General features: G+C 40.3%; 2 protein-coding genes across 6 annotated transcripts in view; one reads left to right on the top strand and one right to left on the bottom strand.

The window, feature by feature from the left end:
* Positions 1-21,092, bottom strand: part of LOC111251409 (uncharacterized) — a 67,403-nt gene extending 46,311 nt beyond the window's left edge. For 3 of the 5 annotated variants that reach the window (XM_086991749.1, XM_086991748.1, XM_086991750.1), the window contains exons 1-2: positions 11,643-11,970; positions 3,757-3,954 (exon numbers count right to left, since the gene is read on the bottom strand). In XM_086991749.1, the coding sequence (XP_086847875.1) occupies positions 3,764-3,954; positions 11,643-11,784 (333 nt within the window). In that variant the 5' untranslated portion in view covers positions 11,785-11,970 and the 3' untranslated portion in view covers positions 3,757-3,763. Of the gene's footprint in view, positions 1-3,756; positions 3,955-4,267; positions 4,319-5,321; positions 5,444-11,642; positions 11,971-20,763 lie in introns of those variants that run through there. The other 2 variants (XR_015329473.1, XM_086991751.1) reach the window with 2 other exon arrangements.
* LOC111251407 (uncharacterized) lies at positions 5,590-10,003 on the top strand. Its single transcript, XM_022807963.2, has 4 exons — positions 5,590-5,744; positions 6,291-6,598; positions 8,899-9,059; positions 9,807-10,003. The coding sequence occupies exons 2-4, from the start codon at positions 6,375-6,377 to the stop codon at positions 9,923-9,925; spliced, it is 504 nt and encodes a 167-aa protein (XP_022663698.1). The 5' UTR covers positions 5,590-5,744; positions 6,291-6,374; the 3' UTR covers positions 9,926-10,003.
* Positions 21,093-21,773: the final 681 nt, after the last annotated feature.

Raw genomic sequence — 21,773 nt, forward strand, 5'->3', positions numbered from 1 at the left:
TTTACGTAACCTTGAGTGTATCCTTCTAAGTAGCATATCTGTTCCTTGCAGAAGCGCCATTGTCAGGACATCTAGTAAGACGAAACAACTGGATTAAATTGGGCGCTCGCGTTCGCTTCACAAGCAACTTGTAGCTGAATACACGAACAGCGAAGGTATGTCAAGGAAGCATACTGATCGTTAGTTCGACTTCAGATGTTTTACCCTGCTCCAAAGCGAGTAGAGGATAGCGACGTACATTATGTGGAATTGTTTGAAAGGAAGAATTTCGAAAAATGCCGCGTAGCCTCCACTTGAAAACGGGCGACCGTGAACTATAATCGATGAACGCTTTCGCTTTCGTTCTACCTAAAAGTTTTACAGCTTTACAGGTACCTGATAAACAAACTCGTTTTTGGCAGGCTACTAAATACCGCCTAGCTAGAACGTGTTTTCGGTAATAGCTTGGCTGTTAAAAACTATGTTCGCTGCAAAATACTGGCTATCAGTTTCGAACATTAGTTTCATAATTTTTTTTTCGTCTCATTTGACAGCACAACAGTGGTTCGAACTTCATGCAATATTAACAATGAACAAGATCGAGCGCAATTTTCGCTTGACAATTCAAAGCTATTTTTCTCATTTGGAAGAAATCCGAAAACGGTTTTTTGTCACAGCAGTTACTACTCTACAGTTCTGTTTAGGAAATGACAAAAGTCATGTTTAACAAAAAATGCTGATCCAAAGAAAGGGTAGTGCCGTCTTTTTTGCTGCATAGAAATTAAGCGTTGTCAATACCTACATTCTGAAAATGAGACACACTTAAGAAGTTGCGCATTGCGGATAGACATTATTTTCAGGCAAGGCAAATCTGAACGACAATAGGATATTTCTTGACATTATACATCTAAATACAGTGTGGGTAGCTGATGAAAAAAGAAAAAAAAAAACGAAAATATTGGCGGGGTAAGGAAAAATGTGCTTCGGAATAAAAACATATTTTTACTAAGCGAGGTTATCTTAGAGAGAAAGACGGCGTGCTCATTGAATCGTCGCTACTCTGTATGTTGTCTCCACTTGAACTTGATGTTGCGTTTGGCCTTTTTTTTTTTATGGCAAGCTCGCTTCCGTACTACTGACAAAGGATACCTGAAAATCTAGGTGCGCCTAGAATGCAAGTATTGTATTCCTATAATTGTATGATAATGGGTCAGATTCGAATTTAGCAGTGCATAAATTCTGCCTGTCGCCAAAATAAGCGCTTCTTCATTTCATTTTTGGGGGTTGCTTGACCCGCATATTGCCCGCAGATAACTGGAACAAACCCAAAATAACGCCGACAATGAAATGGCGACGACGTTATTTTTGCTAACCATACGTTAGAATTACGTGAAATATTTTTTAACACACGTAACTTCGTTCCCCCGAGGATGTCACTAAGGCTAATTTCAACTTGAACCAGGTAAAAAGTGCAGGATTCGTTATGAATACGGTGCATCTAAATTGTAAACCTGTTTAAAAGTTATTTGCTTGTCTGAGAAAACTTAGAGCTCATACATTCTACAGTTCTATTCAGCAGTTGAATACTATTCACTGCGGTTGAGGTGTGGAGATAAACAGGTAAGAACGATTAAAGCATAAACGAAAATGTTTATTGGTTGTAGTTTATATTGCCTGCGAAGCGTGTGGCTTTCGTAATTATTGCTATGGAAAATTGTACCGCATATATAATGTGTACATTAACGAAAATCGTACCTATTTAAGTAACACGCAGACAATTAATCTTTCTCATATAGAATATTTGCGCCACTTGATGTATTTTAACGTGCTAATCCTGCAGCGATAACATTCGAAGTAGCATTGGCTTCGTATACCTGTTTTTGTTCAGAAAACAATTTCACTTACACAATGCAAGTTATCTCAATTTTATACTTAACAACCCAAAAACAACAGAGTCTTCCTTGAAGGAGAAAAACTCGGCCCTGAATTCATATGAACCCGTTTAGCATAAGTGGCTTTCAGAAATAGCTCGTCAAGCTGCGATCTTCTCGTTTTCTGGTATCCTATATCATAAGATTGGGGTTTGGATTCGCGAGGCACTGAGTCGACGTAGGAGCTGGTCACTTTCCTATTCTAGACTGGCTCGGCCTGTACTGTAGGGCCCGATCATCTGACGAGACCATCAGGTCGTATAACGAACCAGCATGAGAGTTAGCATGCATACTGTATTAGAAACCCCACAGGACCAATGAACCACAGTGAAAAAGATCGCTTGTCCCAGCGCGGCGCTTGCCTAAACTACACCCCGTATACAATCCAATAAGCGTCAAAAACTTTCTCAACGAGATAACTGAATTGTTCACACATCAGTGCACTTCCACAGTCGTCGGTCGAGGGCTGATACGATGGAAAAAGAAGTGCTCTACGATGATCCGGCGTCATAGTTTTTTTTCTCTTGGCTACAGAGAGATACTTCAGCTGAGGATCAACGTGCATCTTGACACACTTGATATATTATTACTATTATCCTTACAGAAGTACTAAGGCCACCCAAAAGCATGTTGCGTACAATTGACCGATAGGAAAAGTTCCTTCTTTTGCAAAAGATATTTGTCCATGTCTCAAATTGAATAGTGACTGATGACGCATCATTGTTCCATGTTTTAACGTATGCTGCTAACGGTCAAGAAAGAATGAGGGGAGGTGCCAAGATAAGAGGGTTTAAAAGAGCTTTAAGGTAGAGCTAAATTAGGGATTAAACCTGATGGTGAGGAGTTAGATTTGCGAAAGTGATTAGAAAATTTTTTCACACAGAAATATGCAAATTGTTGGGGATCTTGTCTGATGCAGGTTCAGAAACGCGTCATGACACCCCATGCAAATCGTGTGATAACTTGTGAGGAACAGGACCACTGATGACTTGCACTTCAACGGCACGATTTTTGATAGGTAAACGCAGCAATTTGTGTGAAGGAACGACGTAACACGCTCATAGGATGGCTAAATTCAGTTGCGAAATATAGAACAAATAAAGCAAGTATTGGCCACTAGGACACCACTCGTTGGTAACCTGTTTTGTACCTTTTTAGCCTTGTGCTTCACGCTAATGACCTTAGACGCTTGTTACTGTGAACATGACATTGATGAGCACGAACGCCAGAACTTGTCAAGCACGGGTGAATAAGTTGTATATGCAATGAAACTTGTAAGGTTCCAGATGCACTGAGATGTACATCAGAACAATGTTAATCAACCTGCCTATTTTGTATATTCTCACAAAGAAAATCTAGAACGATGACTTTCTTTTTCGAGTAGGCTGTTCATTTATATGGATCTGCGAAACAGCGCATAAAGAAGCGACATGTTGCAATGCGTAGGACAGGCAAATTGATTAGCGTGGTGCTTCTTCTGAACTTTCAAATACGGACGAAAAATGAAAGCCTCTTTAGATAAATCAGTGTTCTACCTGCCTTATAATTGATAATAATGGCTTCCTACTTAATGTATTAATATTGCCCAAATTATATAATGACATATTAAGCGCGTTTGTCGGGATCCGATACGGTTAAATATTAAACATTTATACCTTGCTATATATTGCATGTTTACTCTTCAATGTAGTCATTCGAAGCGACGCAATTTAGATTGTTAGAAACATTGTCTTAGATTAAATAGTCTTTTTTTTTATTATAGGACTGGAAGATATTTCACTGACTTACCCAGTTTGGAGTAAAGTCTAACAGGCAGATAGCCGTCCAATTTGAGCTATAGTCTTACCATTTGTTTACCATTGCTGCATAGCACGAGACGGCCGCACTTTTACTACACGTTGATATTTTTCCTTAGAGCTGCGGATTTGGGGTCTCTGACTTTGTGGTCGCGTCCTCCGCAGGCCCAAACATACCCAGCCGGGGTGAACGACTACTACCGCTGCTCTTTCATTAATATCGTTAAAGGCATTCATTTCGGGGGACTCTGTAATCCGGAACAATGACGAGGAGAAGATCAAAACGTAGCAGTGTCAATGGAAACAGGCATTTGGCTTCGCTATTCGATTAACGCTACTACCGCCATTATTGGAGAGCGGCTATGGCACGCAGGTAGTTAATCATCATCGAATAACAAGGACTTTCTAAAAGTATTTTGTAGCCTGTCACCCGTTTCTTTAGCCAAGGACAGATGCATTTCATGATCAAAGCAGTACCTAACCTGCACTTTTTTTTTTTTAATATAAACAGAGTTACTGTATAAAAGCATGAAAGCGCACATTTAATCCAATAGAGTTTACCTGTAATAGGAAATTCCCAAAGCTTCACTAAAAATAAAACGCACCCGATAGCTGAAAGAAAGGCGGATAAGGAAATAGAAAGATGAAGGAACATTAAGGAAAGATGCCGTGAATCACCGTTGAAGAAAAAGCAAAAAGATATATATGTATATATTCTAGCAGGTAAATGAAAAAAAAACAGGAAGCTTTTGATCTCTATCCTCATTTGTAAAAATGATGCGTTAATAATACGATATGATGATAATTACGCTTAATAGAAGTATATGAAGCGTAAGATTGGCCATGCAAGGGAAATTCTGTGCAACTGCCTGCCAGTAATTCTATCCATATACATTCCTGTAGGCCAACGCTTAGATGCTGGAATAGATAATTGAGCTCGGAGGCAAGATGAGTGATGAGGATTGTTTCTGTATGTTGTGTGCCCATGTGGGTAGGATGAGAGAAACGGTAGTAATAGTATTCCCTGCGGGTATGAACATTGGACTCTTGTTTTTTCCAGGTACAGTCATGGCAATTACATCAGTCCACCATACACCCGTAGAAGTTTGAGACGACCAGTTGTTTTTTTTTGAGAACATTCGATAGAACCTTGAATTCTACGTAAAAAGTATCTCCCAGAAGGTAGTGTATCAATGATTTCGCCTAGATCTTTTCGAATACTTCCTCGTCTAATGAATATATGAAGACTTACATCTTGTGGTTCCTATGGCGTCTGCTCGTGAAATATGACTTTCTACAAATGACTAGCTTTCACCAAACAGCACAATTGTAATTGATTATTATTGTGTGATGAATAATAAAACTGATTGGCTAGATGTTGTCTTACTTAATACTGAAACAATTGTAGTTAAATTGTAAAGTGCGAAAATACGCGCCTTTCAACAGAACCTATTCCTGGTAGGCCAAAATTCGTACGTTCCTGTTCTGGGTGCTATCCAATATATAATATAGTTAAGGTAGTATAGTTACCGCAGTACAGCTATGTGTACTAGCGTAAAAGTGTACCCGATCTTCTTTCAGTCGAACGATATCTACATTAACATAAAGGTCTTACATTATATATGAATCAGATGGCTAACAGCGTCAACGGAACGGGCAGTTTACCGAAAATTTCTCTGTTTTTTTTTCGACGTAAGGTTGTTTATGTTCGAAATGAATTTTAGACACACTTCGTTTTGAGCTGGTAGCCACTCGTTTAAAACAACACCTAATTAAGACAGTACCAAACGTCACTTCTGATGTATTGAAGAAGAATTGTGTTTATTTAAATAGTATGGTTTATTTTTGTGCCGCGACGTGCGGTTCTAATAAGATCAACACGTAGGTCAGCCGCGAACGTCGCGGTATTCAAGTATTTCATTACTACAGTTTAGAAATGTTCTTATTTTGACATAATGACTAAATAACGAAGCAATCTCATCTTATGGATACTACTGATAGGTCGCAGGGCGCAGGAATACGTATTTTCTCCATTTCGGTAAGTGTCAGTTTGTTATTTGTAAATATACATGCTTGTGACAGAGTCGAATAAGCACAAATGATGTAATAAGGAAATAAGGTCAGTCGGCAGTTTTTAATTGAGATATTCACACAGAGTGCACCTGTACGGTGAAGCTCTCGGGTCCCGTACCAGTCATTCTGCATGCAATTTCCCGTAACGGATGACGATGATGATATTTAATGACTAACAAATCGGGTGGTAAATATACATAATGGCATGTTTCGCAATTCAATCGATTTTTTTCGTGTTATTCCTAAATTGAAAGTAGTATAGGTTGAGGCTGGTAGCGATATACCATACGAAACAAATATATATCCTGAAGGCAGGCTATGCAGGCTCCACTCAATCCCACCAACCTGTGTCGCGCCGGAAAGACCAAAAATCTTCAGGCCTCTTGGCTATACATATATGTACATATATTTATATACATATATATATATATTATATGTGTGTATATATATATATATATATATATATATATATATATGCAGAACGCTGAACTAAAAATACTCTTTTGTGCAGCTCGACGTCTAAATTGTAAGTAAAACATCAAAGCGCTTGACAAGATTGACACCACCAGTGGCCAACGAATCTGTTACATCAAAAATGAAGTTCTTCAAAAAAAGTCAAACTAGCAGCGAAGCCAGTAAGGTTAGCAAAGGGCCAAAGGTTGATACTAGGCCACCTAGTCGGAGGCCCAGCGCGAACCGAAGTAACAAGATCGTCGAAAGTGACATAAGCGAAGTGACGTCAACCCAATCGTTAGATACATCAAAGCCGTGGGGACTTAAACTGTCAAAATTGAAGCCAAAGTGGAAATTCTTCAAGAAGTAAGGTCTTTTATTTTTCTAAATATGGAGAATTAGTAGAGTGTAAAGGATTACGTGCAACGCCCGTGGCATAGCTCAATCTAGGCCATTACCATAATAGCTATTACTATATGAATCTTCGGCAAAAAATAGGGGACGAATGAACGTTATTTTTCTAAAAAACCATGATTTTTACGCCTATGGTGAACAGATTCTACGTCGGAAACCACGGCGCTAGTGAATCACTGCGCTCATCAACAGGTCGGCTCACTTCTGTCTGGCTATGGCTTCGAGCGAGTAAATTTTTGTTATGATGCCGCCTAATACTAAAGCCTTTGTTGATTTCATGTTGGGAATTCAGGACGTACGTGTACAGTTTCTGGTGCTCTCTACACGACAGTGGTTGAATATCAAGTAAAACGCTACGTGCACAACTCCGCCTAGGCCAGTCTAGGTCAAATTAAGAAGTAAAAAAAACCTGTTCGAAGAAATTTTTTTCCAATTCGGATATCGTCGAAATAAATCTGCAACTGGAGTATGGGACAGGGATTTAGTGCTACTCATTCGACTAAATTGGCCCAAGTGTAAAAGTGGAGGTTTTTCTTTTACTTAATTTCCCGACGATGACCATTGTTCAGAATGCAGAAAAAATCGGCCGAGAATATCCATAAATTTCAAGCCGAACCATTCAAGCTAAAACATTTGTAAAAGATTGTAGCTTTTGTGCTAAAACTTCTACAATGCTGGTATACCGAAAACGGTGAGATGCGTTGTATCTCAAACGAGTGTTTCGACGAGCTTCTAAGCCGACAACGCCGGCTCAGGCTAACTGACTCGTCCTACTGATAGTAACAGATAATGATAAATTAACCATTTTCCTCAATGGCATTACTTGTCTGCTATCCATTTTTTTTTGGGAAATATTAGTGGAATAGGGTAGAAATAAATGGCGCACGAATCGTTAGGTTACGCTTTACACTCTCTAAAAAAAAAAATAGTTTTTAAAGAAAACATCGGCTTTATATGCAAGTATAGATCTTATGCACTGTAGCGGCGATGGAACCTTGTGAAGAGGGCCTATGATTTTATGCTTAAAAACCAAATTATTAAATTTTGGTTTCTATAACGATACGCCTGAAACAGCGGGTTCTCAAACAACCAAAGTTACCTGCTCTATACTTTATTACGACTCGCGACTATGTATATGATCAGCAAATGATCTGACCTATAGAAGACTAGTCCGGTTTGATGGTTTTCAATGTCTTCCGTACAATTCACCTTTCATGTTTTTTCTTGATAATGCGCGGTGTTAAAAACAAAACAATGGCTAGACCGTATGTACGATCTAATATCTATACAAGAACATTTCGGTTGCATTCAAAGGGAAGCGCTAGGCTTCTGATATCAGTCAGCGTTCAAATGCGTCGTTTATAGTGGCTGAAAGCGTATTTGGGATTTTCTTGCCGATTTTTAGATCACTGCCTTCGATATATCTGTATTTTCTACTGCGTTTGCTATACATCAGCCTTTTAAAGCGGCAACTGTTTTCCGCAAGCGGCTTAACTTTAAAATTTACGGCAGTAAATTTTGTTGCGTTTTTTTGTAGTTAGGCCTATTACTAGTTAGGGGCTAACGCCTGCTGTCCTGAACGAGACAGAACTAGAAATAGAAAACTCCGCATTATTATATGTTCTTTATTATCATTTGATAGCTACTTCGGGCGTGATTATATTTTGAGAAGCTAAAACGTACAATTGAACAATGTCTAAATTGGCGGTACCAGCACGTGTTCTACGCTCGTGTTTTTGTTTATAGTTCAGAGACAAAATAACAATTACGATCGACTATGGCACAATGGCAGTTAAATGTCCAGAATTAGCAGTGCCAACATATCGTAAATCGAACTATGAATTTACAAACGGTGTTCGATTAAACGAGGTGTATTCATTAGCTCTGAACGCCGATAGCACTTCGCGAAGATCTGGCGGTGTCAATGCAACTACATCATGGTAGTCCTAGGTGAATACTACCGTATTCACCTAGACTACCATTTATGGGACATAGCTTGTTCTGTGCACGATGTGCCACGCTATTCAGGGTTCGTATGAACGCGTTGTTTGCGTGCTTTACAAATGAAAGCGTTAACCCTCTCTCTTCCGGTTCATCATTATGTACCAGTATGGTTCGTTTATGTACCTTCAGTCATTGGAAATTTTTTTCTTTTTGCTTTCATTTTTCGTGTGGTGCTTTTCGTAACTGTTTATCTGCCTTCACCGCCGTCAGAGGCACCATACATGGGTTATTCGTTCTTTATATTACAGAAGATCTGAACCTAGTTCAACTGAAGAGACTATACCGCCTTTGGAAACCGTCACCCCGTTGTCAAATGTGCAAAATCGTCCATCGCAAAGTGCTGCTAGCTCACCGTCGCCACCGATACCCGTCAAACGTGGATGCCAATGGCTAAGCCATTTCTTCATGCGTATGTTAATCAATCATTCAATAGCGACGCTTATTACACATATCTATTACGGAAGACTCCATGTAGCCAACGCCAGAAGCTAGCGAACAACGCCTTCTCCGACTCTTAAGCTTAAGCCACGATCAATTAATCTATCGGTTTTCAGGTCGAAGATATTATGCATTTTTCCTATTGAAGATTCCCAGCTTGGCCGGACATGTTCTGAAATGGGGTTTTGTAGAAATAATACGTACATATCAAAATAATACAGGAACAATATATCGAAAGAGGACTTTATTTCTGTCGACTGCCAAACGGAGTTCTGCTTTAGGGTTCTGTGTGTGATTGTCTTACTTTACCTTAGCCGTGTACCGTCATGGCTGGTGTGGGAAAGAGCGAAAGCGGCAGGCCTCTGGGAACGGTTCTATTTAGGACCGATCAGAATGACTTTTGGGATCCTTTCTTATGGCAATTATGCTTTTCCTACCGGCAGAAAGATAGCAACCTAGCGGAAGTGTTAGCGAAGAGACCGATTCTTATCGATTAGCTTGGATTAGATGTTTTAAGTAGTAATTTCCGAGTAATTGTATGCTGCCAAAGCTTATAAAGAGGTGAAGGAAGAATCTCTAGTATCTAGCAGTGGGACGTAACGCGCCTACCGTGAATCGCTGCTTTCTAACTAAAAACGTAGGCTTCCGATGTGAATTTGGTATCTGTCGATCGGTATTATTTCACAATAAAATACTAAATATGAATATTTAATTACAGTGATCATTGGATTCCTTTTGGGGATTTGTATGTATACGGTATTTGCGCGTTATGACATGATGAACCGGCTGCACCAAATATACCTGATCCAGAAAGACAAACAGCTATGGCCGCTCTAACAAAATTTAACGACATGACGCACTCTGACGTCAAGAAGTTTGTCAGATACTGAATAAATTGACTGTTGTCAGCGTAGATCCACTCGTTTTCAATGAACGTATGGCCTTTACAATTGAGTAACGACTGCATGGACCAATGACGGCAGATAGTGACACTCAATACTCAAGTAACAAAAGACACGACGTGCCTATCGTTCGCTGCTATGAAACACAACTATAACGTTCCATTATTTCGTTCTCGTTTTTTTAATGTGGCAATTAAAATGTACGAGTATTTTTCTTATTCTTATTGTTCTATATTGCTGTTTCTGTTAGTCCTTAGTTAGCTGCGGCTATACGGCAAAGGACCAGCGATCCTGTTTACACGCTATGCGTATTCCGAAGGACGGGCCCTAGTACTGCATATCAATGGAGAGGATTAGATATTGGAGAAATAAATGAATAGACGATTGCGTATAAAACTCGCAATCGTCTATTAATTTAATAATGTAGTATCAAAATTTGCCTTTGCACAAAATTGAATAGCAGTTGGACGCTGATAGGATCTGCGTAACTTGCCACATCGGTCCGCCATATTTACACATTTTTTGAATTTCGGCAGAATCACCGGTTATGTTATTCTGTACAAAGGTCGCCTGCAATTTGCCGATCTGGATATAGTAAGATTAATAATAACAGTCTGTTACCATACTACAAGGGTTGACGCAAAGCAAATTAACAAACAACGGTTGAAGTTTACCAGCGAAATCGTGGAGTTTTTATAAGACAAATTGTCGCATTAGTACGCTACACATTTAGGCTGAATTTAAGGGTGGTAAGTTTGCGTACAATCGTAGTGGCAAGCAGCTGCAGGAGAGAATCTGTGGCGACGGCCCTGTTGTATGTGATTTTACCTTTCGACAATGACGACTAAATAGAATCCTGTAGGCCTCAGAAATCTATTCGAAGGTTCGAACTGAACGTCAGTTTAATGACGAAACGGAAAAACAAACAGGTGACTTGAGCCTGGGCAGAGACACATTCAACAGTATAATTCCGCTCAAGAGAGAAGTTTTTAGTAACATTATAACCACTCGTAGTGAGTGCTCTACCCTGGACAAATGTTTGGCTCAAGGCTTGTTGTTGAAGATACAGCTGAGATTTAGATACCGCTTTTCTGTGGCATACACAGAATAGATATAACATTAGGTATATCTGGAAACGTCAAATCTGCTTTTGGAAGCAAACTAATTCGAGCCTGCGGCATTGTGCTATTTTCCTAAGGTGAAACATTGTTTCGTCGAAAAGTATTCGCATCGATGGTGAGCTCTGTGTCCTATTCGAGTGAGAGGCGTGACTAGACCTCATAGTGTGATCAATGTTATAAAGCCTCGTATACAGTTACCCATGCCTATACACTAAAGCACCAGTTCTGTGTCTCACCTCGTAAGAGTGGTAATACATCAGAGCTAAGATTTCTGGTAGGAACGAGCGGACCGCCGATTCCACTAAAAATCTTCCCAGTTAATGCATGCAAATGATATACATAGGCGCCACCGATCTACGTCATTCACCAGATGCGTAATCATTTCTTTTTCTTTCGAACTACTGCTCTGAAATTAATGGTTAGGTGGTATTTTTTATTGTTACACTTGTCCTATAATTATTTCCTGAGACAGTGCTCGGACCTCCCAGAGAGTTCCACACTGGCATTATATATTTCACAAGTAATACTCACCTTTTTTGTTTTCCAGACGACTTTTGGTACCACCATAGGCATTCTTTCCAGATTCGCCTTTTTGGAATAATTTCGAATCACACCAGCGAGGTAATGAGATGGCCAATCTGCAAGAATGTTTCATTCGAATAGTTGTTGACATATACGAGAAATGCCAGACAAAAACACGATACAACCTTTACTGTGCGGTCAAAACCACCCATCTGTTAAAAGTATCTATGACTTTAAAAAATGGTATCTTGATTAAAGCTGTACGCGTTTGCTAATAATTTCTCCTCACCACGCCAAGTTTCATATATTATACTGCTTGGGGTGTCCTAGTAACAGGCCCAAATCTTTTACGCGAATTATTGGCGAAAGGGAATTGAGGAAGTACAAATAACATGTGGACAACAACTTGTATATCAGTAGGTAACTATATTACTGTAGTTATTCATCATTATTTGTCCACTCCACTATTATCTTATCGTTGTTATTACTATCACACCTGGTTGCCTTATTCTATTTTTGATTTTGTTGGGTCTTGTGACGTGCTCCGTTTAGTTATTTTGCTTTATTTATGCAATTATAGTGTTAATATCGTTGTCCTAACTCTCGCCGTGTGTCGGACGCCAGGACTTCGACTTGCGTTGGACCAATGCGTTGCGTTGGAGCATTATGCTGCACGTTTCACTAGTAGAGTGCGTTTACGGGCCATGTGTTCCATTTCCAAGACTCTATAACAAGAAATTCGTTTCTCTGTTTGTGCGCATCGACGAAAAACAAGAATTACTATATCAAGCATATAGGGACGTACGAGGGTCGACAGATAGAATTTGTTTGTGGTCATTCCGGGGTGATGAATTGGCCGTGACCAATGCTCGTTTTTGCAATGCTTTATACTCTACTAGTATTTTTTTTTTTGAATAACATTTCGGGTGTCGAACGTTCGCTTATTTATTTAGCGCTAGAAATAAATTCGTATTTGTTTCTGCTTAATGTGTGGCAATGCCCTGTCACGATCACTAAGAAAACTGTGGCTGTCCTGCTGCTGAGGTAGCCTTGAGCCTGAGAGGTCTCGTCGTCTAACGTGTTGCCAGCATGGATTCGCTTAAGAATATCTCAATTTCGCCCGACGCTGTGCGGTGCCGGTCCTTGCACCGCTTCTACGAGACGGTGTTTAGAGCGAGAGTGAAGCGGTTCGTCCGACATCGCTGCAGGAGCTTTGAGGACGGCTATATCGTTTCTATTAGGGTATCCAATCAATCCGCCAGTATTGGCTATTAACGTTTAGCGTCTCTTTTTTAATTTAATTGATACAAAGTGTTTTGTGTTTATGCAATGGCTATTTATTTGCCGTCAAGATCTGAATAAATTCGTTTAACGGTATGATTCACTTGGCTCGCTTCTTTCATTTCACTTCATTGACATAGTTGAATATCCCTCCACCAGTTCTCGCATCAGATGACTCTTCTTTATATAATTGTTGGTCCGGGTAATTTTGAGACTCGAGTGCAAACAAACAGAAGAAATACTTTTTCTGTGATGGATTGACAAATACGCGCTATAAAATATTAACGGCTGTATTGCTCCCGTTATATTTAGTAACAGGTAGCTAGTCAGGCAGTACTGCGGGCTGATTGAATTTTCAACGTAGACAAGTGCTTTCCAGCTGGCTACCATGCTGTTTCGTAGAAATCCCATAGTTCACATCGCAGCCGATTTCATTTTTCGAAATTATTCATTCATACTAAGCTCCATAATCTCAGGCGTTCTGTTATAGATGACCTTTTCTTCTTTCTAATTATTCGCGATTCATTCTCTTCATTTACTGGATATGGTAAGCATTTCAAGCCTTTTATACAGGCATATTCTTTTATTTGCAGTTGAAGTATGCTTATTATCTATGACAGTCTGCCGTTTGGATGGACCTATTTATCCCGCTGCTGTGGACGTCTAGGATACAAGAATCTATGAAGCCTCGGGTAGCAATATCGACATAAACAAAATTACATGTTGAATGATGTTTTCGTTGAGAATTTTTCAAGAAAATTATGATAATCTGTGGGAGCAGTGTTTGTAGAGCATAGTGGACAACAAACAGCCTCGAACTAAAACTCTTTCATTTTCGCGCTATGATGCCTGCGGCGTAAGGTCGAACACCGTCGTGTAATTAAAACGGTTCGTATCGGTTCACGGATATTGGCTACTTGATGCGAAGTTTTTTCATCATCTTCAACGATGAATAGCGCTCCCCAGCCGTAATCGACTGACTAGAGCTGATGAAGCCAAACACATCAACTTTTAAGCTGTGCATTTGTTTCAGGGTGATACTCCGCCGGTACAGTTGAATCCATCAGCTGACCGTCAACGACTATCGTATAGAATTAATTTTTTTATAAGAAGTTACAATTTCTTCGCTTGAATCGCGGAGCACCAATTTATCAAGTTTCCATTTTATTGATTTGACCAGGGTGAACAGTTACGGTATTTTCGCCTATATCAGACCTGGGTGCTAACCCCCCGTGCACGCTAAGATGACTCAGCTTTTTCTACTGCTCTTGGCCCTTTTTTTTTTATCAGACAAACCCTCACGGAACACAAGTGATATAAGGCGAGCTCTTTCCGCCGTTATAGCTCCAATATGAACCTCAAATTTATTAATCACTCGAATTTTCTGATCTTCTGTAGCTCACTACGGCTCGCCCGCTGAAAGTCCCGAAGACACATCCAAGTAAACAGACTCACATTTTAAAAAAATAAAGTGTCGCAAGTTGGAGCAAAATGGCATTATCTTGGTACATGAAATTATGCTATGTAAGTACGAGGTGTAGAACGATTAAATTGCTTTTGCGCCTGTACTAGTCGGTCGTCACTAGAATTGCCGGCAGCAAAAAGCGAGAACAGCAGACTTATTGACTAGTCCAACGAAAGTTGGTCGGCGAAGCTGCAAGACTAAGATCTACGATGAAGCGTTTGGTAGAATGGAGGGAATGACGATATTGTTAACTGCTACTCCTTAATGGCTTGAAATATAAACGAAAAGTCAAAATCTTGGTGACAGTAACAAGTGTCCTCACGCGTAAGCGTCGATCCGAGAATGCTTATGGACTTTTGCCAGATCCAGCATCGTATTGGCTCGAATTTGCTGTGGGAAACAAGGTGACATGAAAGTAAGTTGAAAGCTCGTCCGCTCGTGCGGTTTCCACGGAAAACAGCATCTTACGCGAAAATTTTATACATCGAAAAATCCTACGCACGTAATTAAAGCTTATACGCTTTAACCAGAAACAGTTTCTGCTGGAGCGTGTCAGATTGTCCTCCGAGTTGAAGGAACTCAAGGAATCGTGCCTGTGTAGCTAGGACCATCTACCTGTGGCGTCGCCGTTTGACTTTACGGCTCTTACGCGGCTACCGAATACACCGCTATATACCTGAGGTCAAATCGTCACCAGAATCAGCCAGCGTGCGCAATACGTCGGGCGTCTATGTCTGCGGTGGTGTGCAGTCGCTTCGAAGCTAAGGGTCCCAAAGCGAATACAGCCAGTTGTTAAGTTCATAATAGTGGTATAGAACTGAGAGTGTGGTTCATGCCGAAAGCATGTTACGGGTAGAACCTCGTCTGAACGAAATCACCACTAGATTTGACGCAAGGACAGATGCTATTGGCCAGGTGCTTTAGAGGGCTTCTGTGTCGAAGCAAAGAAGACATCACGCTGTTGCGGATAACGCGAATCCAGATTGAAGCCAGTGTCATTTTCTGCTACTTCAGCATGCAGACATCTCGAGAGCTGCACAGCAGATAATCCACATCGACCCAAATGGTGTATCTGTGTAGATCGAGCGCGGTCGAGTTCATTTCTAATCTATACGTAAAGAGGAGGTCCTAGAGCAAATAAATAGCATTTGTACTGGTGTGACGCACTGGTACCGATTTCGCAGACGCTTCACAGATATGTTTAATTGACTAACAGTAAATAGTATTAATTTAGGTATTGATCTATATCGGCGAGTGGATTCCCCCCCTCCTATTGTACTAATATGGAACTGCAAATACCGTTTAGCTAAGAAAGGCAAGTTAACAATCAGTGACCAATCATTTCGGGCGGGGTGCTCATATAGTGGTGAAAGGACATCAGATGACCGTCCCAACTCGAACTCTGGCCAAAAGTGTCGTGCATGCAAAACACTACTCATCGTAATCTGGGCTCGATTCCTTCATTTGCTTTTCGCTTCTCTTGCGTTCCCATCTGTTACATCACAGACAGAGTGTGAACATTCAGGCCTTCTCGGCAAAGTGCTGCTGTCGAGCAGTAGCATTAAGAGATTTTCGCACTGACTAAAAAAGGCGGTGACTAATTTACGCTAGGATCACTTTATTCTGGTTTATGCAGCACAACGTGGTATTAAGTCAATTATGGACGAAAGAATGTGACAATGAACCCAGCGCGTACTAGAGAAACCCATGGACCGGTTGCGGGCAGCAGAGTGCTGGAATACAAGTGTACAGCCTGGATCCCAGCTACGTTGAGACTTCGTCAGTCGATTTCCTTTATCTGACGGTGGCAGCAAGGAGGCAACGACGTCATGGCTTACGGGCTCTATAACTAAAGAGGAATGCCTACAATACAGATCTGCACAAAGCCGTCAGTCCTCCGTTCCATTGACAAGTGGCATTTGGATCCGTTTGATCATTTTCTAGAGATCCACCAGCGGAAGGACGATTACTGAGTGATATCGTCGTCGATGATGTTCTTCCTTATCACAACGTCTGAAACTGATCGATGGCGCCGTACGAACGAAAAGAGAGCGCAACAAAGGCAGGAGGAAGGAAAACCATCTATGATGTACACTCAAATGCCTGCATACGTTAACTATGAACTTGGTCAAGTGGAGTTGTGCTAATGTAAGTATATGCTTGCAGTGATATTCGACTGATATATATTACGCATGTGCTATTTACTGCGAACTTCCGGAATTAATTATCACATACTGATTTGAACGTTCTACTCTATAGATAAAAGCAAAAGTCACTTGTGGAAACAAATAATACGGCAATCTACGAAGCAGCTTGCGGATGGTCGTCTATTTGTCATCACAAACACAGTCGTTCTACAAAGCGAGTGAGAAAACATTTTCTTCCTTATATCGGTAGACTGCAGGTACCCAGTCTCGACCACTGACTTGTAGTGAAAAAGATGGACCTTTGAGTACATCTTGATACATTCATCCTCCGTGATTTGCTTTTTGATGCTTTACATAATTAGTTAATGTATGAGTTCAGAGGCACGCGTATCTCTATACATATAGGGCTTCCTGTGTGTGACCGGTGCAACCGACCGAATGTGACCGATAATTTTTGCTTAAATTGATCCATTGAACGCCATTGACAGTTAAAAGTTATATTTTATTTTAGCACATTTAGAAATGATCTATCTCAAATCTAACCTCAGGATTGCTCACACTTGTTCCTATAACTGAATTACATAATTTTAGAAAGCACACGCAAAAAAGGGGTCCCTTTGCGTAATTATTAGCTAATAAAAATTTAAAATTTTTTAAATTAAAAACCTCGTAATTTCATCAATGTAAAAACCTTGGAGACCATTGTAATTTCATTAAAGCAAACTGAAGTACGAAAATCCTGCGCTTGTCATACATGACTTCTTTGAATCTCTGCTACTCTATAGAACACTCGTGTTACGCATTGCGCTACGGATGCGTGGAGATCTCTGCTCCCACAATGGTGAACCGAAAGATCGCATTTTAGTCTCATTCAATAGAAAGTATTATAGATATAGTGGGTTTGTTATTATCCACAGGTTCATTAACACTCTATACCTTATTGAGTCTACTCAAGGGAGCTTAATCTTGTGATGATGTAGTTCTTGATGGTTATTTTTTGCCGGTGTTAAAGCTTCTGATCATCCACATTTCTGTTCGACGGTATGTGATGTTTTCTGCCACGTACCTCGCCTGATAGCCTTACGGCGATAACTTCCTTTCGGAGGTTGTCGGCAAATAATACGGGCCAATGGCGCATCTAGCAATGCTACCTATGGCCTGTACGTTATACATAATAAGGAGCAAAGCTCGGTCTGCTTCAATGTGTTGATAACACTAGTTTCTAAAACAGGTTGCACAATACAATCTGTGTAAAGATATTACATAAAAAAAAATATAACCCATGTTCGGGCAGCTGTCATTGGCCAAAATATACAGCAGTAGACTAAAACGAAAAACCTTCCTACACCTAAACAGCTCTTGTAAAGATCAAAAAAGACTTTCACTCAAACTGGTCGTGTCCCATTTGCCATTATATGTAGTGACAAAGAATGAAAGTGAAAAAACATACGGCTGCTACCTTTTTTTTGAGTTAGTCGCAACTGCAATTTGAATTTTCATCGTCAGAACCTCTTATGTTTCGTGTATAGATCAACTGGAGGAAATCGTCACTCATTACGTAACGTACAACGAAACAACGAACACTGCGAGATTGCTGGGTTACGCATAGTCGTGGGGTATAGTCTGACATACGAGCCAACGTCGCCTTGCATCATGCTTCCGTTCATACATATACGCACGCGTAGCATCACGTCCGTTCAACGACCATGGAACAACATTTTATTATCATCATCATCCGCATCGCAGTAGGATGGGAAGAGACCAGGACCAAAACAGGCCGTCGCAATTTAGAATCCCCTAGAGTTTTTCCTCTCCTGCTTCTCGTGGCCGTCCGCAGGGTCAGTAGCACTCGGTCGACCCAAAAAAGCAGAGGTCATGGTTCGTCTATCTTGCCACCTAGTCTAGGTCAGCTTTAACACTACCTAATTTTTGCTTGCCGAAATTAGCACGACAGCTACGTGATAGAGAGGATATTAGATATATAATAAAAAAACAACTAAGACTGAACTAGGCCTACATTTGACAATTATGGATGAAAAGCTAGTTAACGTAGCGGAAGGCTGTTCCGCGAGTAATATGCACCTTAAACGTTCGATCAAGAATAATTCATTTAAACCGGTTGGTTAAAACACATTCAGATTTTGTCTGTTAAGGCACAGTTGTGTCCTGTTAAAGGCACTGTCAGTTCTTGAAGGTTGGCGTTTAACGCTTCTAGCGCTCCTTTCAAAAACACATTAAATAGATCGTTAAAAAATTGCTGCTAAAAAAGTCGATCTAATCCGTCTCAATGCGGCCTCGAAGCTACAGCGCAACAATACAGGCTCATCCGATGTGCTACACTATTTACATAGAACGGCAGTAGCGTGGTGCGATAGCTATATAGATTTAAAACGGAAATTTGTATGACATCGTTCATTATAAACCTATTTTAGCTTCAACTGAACCATTGGGAATTATGACTCAGCTATTGAAGTTGCCGAAACTGAGTGAAAAATCGTCTCCTCCTACATTGACTCTCGGCCAGTTGGAAATGCACTTTGCAGTATTTCAATCAACCCGTTTAGAGCATTCGACTTCTATAGACCATCATTCGGTCTCTACTTCCCAGTCGGAGAGAAATTAGATAAGGAAGCAACGTCGCCCTGAAGAGAAAACGGGTTTGGTGCCAATTCAGTAGTGCTTTCAATAGATATCAAAGACATTTGATACGATATTGCCGAGAATGCAATGTATCATCTGGAGTTCTTCGAAAAACTCATCGATCGTTGACACGACAGTTGAGAGCACACACTCTCGTTACTTCATGACAACGGCACACGATGCTTATTAAATTATTTTATAAATAGAGCAAAGACGTATGGAGCATTGGTTTCAACCAACTTACTCTTCCAGTCTGAGTCTTTGTGATAATGGGGCTCTAAAAAAAGATGGCAACTAATTTGCAAACGTATCTTACTATCAATTTTCCGCGATTTTTCCGTTATGCAAGTAGTGGTTATATGGCTGTCCATAGGTTTCCAGAACGCTAGAACAAGTGTGTGGAAGATAGAAAGGCGCATTTCCATCATCTCAAAAAAATCGTCGTTCTAGACCAGTTTGTTTATAAGATAAAATGTGTCGGATTCGCTTGTGTATATATAGAGCTGTTATATATTGTATGAATACATATTGCATGAATAAAAACTTAACGAAGTTTCGTGAATTAGTTCGCTCCAACTAATTACGACTACCTTATTAAAACGAGAGTTCAATCTTGATCGTTCTACAACACCAGTAAATTGGCTTCGCTAAGTCAAAAGTTTTACTGCCGTCAAGCACCGTGACTCGTCACTCGATACAAACCATGTTTTAGCTAATCACCTTAAATTAGGCCAAATAGGTATTAAACTATACTTTTGTAAATTTCTGTCCTCCATAGGGTAACCACACAAGCTTTCAATATTTAGATATCTTCGATTGCAAGCGCGCTACGCGAGTTCGACGCCACTGTTCTCTAGTAGGAAATTGTCTGAATGTTTCAAAAGTAGCACTTTTTTTCTTTTCTGAAGCACAAAAGAAAAGGTTCGTGTATTTATCCGAAAGCTCGTCGGCACGATATAAAAAATATGGCTAGCCTAGTTCGAAAGACCATCGATTGTATTGTACATTTTCTTGATGATGCTGACGGAAAATAGTCTGTTTAGTCTAAAAAAAGGATGGTACTCCGTGATATTACCTGCTAAAGTTAGTGCGACCCGTTTCCGTTGTCCCCAACCGCCGTGACAACCGAAAAGTGGAGGAGAAAGCGGCGAGGGGGGACAACGATCAGGTTCGAGGGGAATAGTTTAAGTTGCAATGCTAGACCTAGGGCTTGCACGAATACCGTTCCATTAGAAAAGATGTGCCTTTAAGTAGATTATGCTTGTGAAGTAGTTTCTTGTTTTTTTTCTAGCCAATGCTCTAATTCCTTAAGGTCCCAAACGGCTTACAGCTATGAATTATTTAGTCCAGCAGTTCTCCACAGCTTGCATTTCGAGCCTCGAAAATAATATTTTGATGCGGGATTCTTCCACTAAATCGGTTCCTGTGTGCATCGTTGGCTATTTTATAGTTCCATGTTAAATAAACTTTTGTCGCTAATATCTGGTTATGTTGTCAGGTCTAAGCCCTGAGTATCTAAGCTCCAAGTCGACTCTAAAAGCCTTGATGATTGTTTGTATTGTGTTCATATTACATGAGAGCGGGGCGCAAAGCTTACCTCGTTTTGAACATCTATGGCTCTTCTTATCTTATCGGAGCTCCCAACACCGTAGTACTTCGCGTCTCTCCGTCTACAACCATAAGTTTCAGTTATATTTACACTAGTTTTTGTTTAAGCAGCCTCTGGGATTATTCTAACATCATATGTGAACAATCTTGCTACGTGTAGCCAAATATGTCTATCTAAATCACCGAGGACACAGCCACTTCATTTCTAGTGACGTTCGCAGACGCTGCGTGAACAGTTGACAACGCACAAGTACCCCACTCGATCGTCAGAGCATAACTGTTTAAATGCTGTTTTCTAATGCTGAATTTTGCTTTATGTTACACCACGACGAGGTGTTTCCCACGTAATCACCCCTCGGGTTTAGCAACGCGGTAGCTACAGAAATATCTCGACATAGTCAAGAATGTGGGGTCCCATTGATCGACTGATTCTTTCTTTTATGGAGCCTTTCCAGCGATATGGCAACGTTAAGACGTCATGCAAAAGAAAGATGAGCTAATGACGGAAAATAAAAAGTACGTTGCCAGAAACAGTTAATACAGATGCTTCTGCTCGACTGACGTGAATTCACTTCTTTTGTTACTTAGAACTTCATATACTAATACTTGTACAAATCGGATGTTCACTTAAGTAAAATCCAACAAAGTAAAATGTCGCTTTAAAGCTGTTTCCAGACTTAAGTCAACAAAGTTATTGCTCTTTCTGTAAATTATAAGTTCATAAAACTTTAAGATGTCAACCACAGTGCGCAGTTGTAAAATAAACATTACTTTAAATTACCAGTTTTTGAAGAACAGTCCTAGCTAAACGTCGGACGTTTCAATCTGGGCTCCTCTTATTGATTGAACCGTCGAAATAATCGTTTAAGAAAAATGAATATGGAAATCTTCCCAATATTGTGAAACAGATCAAGATGGCGAACCCTGATTGTCGGCCGCATGCTGGCAATGTGTTGATTTCAGCGCTTGAACTACCGAGCTCAGTGTAGAACCCTTAGC

This window comes from Varroa destructor, unplaced genomic scaffold (genome assembly GCF_002443255.2).
Source record: "Varroa destructor unplaced genomic scaffold, Vdes_3.0 BEIS01000005.1, whole genome shotgun sequence".
In the NCBI taxonomy this organism is placed as follows: Eukaryota; Metazoa; Arthropoda; class Arachnida; order Mesostigmata; family Varroidae; genus Varroa; species Varroa destructor.

What these genes read in the sequence shown, in the direction of transcription:
- LOC111251407 (XM_022807963.2), top strand. Translation starts at nt 6,375, where the DNA reads ATGAAGTTCTTCAAAAAAAGTCAAACTAGCAGCGAAGCCAGTAAGGTT. An exon ending in AAGTGGAAATTCTTCAAGAA is followed by an intron (nt 6,599 to 8,898) that starts GTAAGGTCTTTT and finishes TTTATATTACAG; the next exon opens with AAGATCTGAACCTAGTTCAA. An exon ending in GCTAAGCCATTTCTTCATGC is followed by an intron (nt 9,060 to 9,806) that starts GTATGTTAATCA and finishes ATTTAATTACAG; the next exon opens with TGATCATTGGATTCCTTTTG.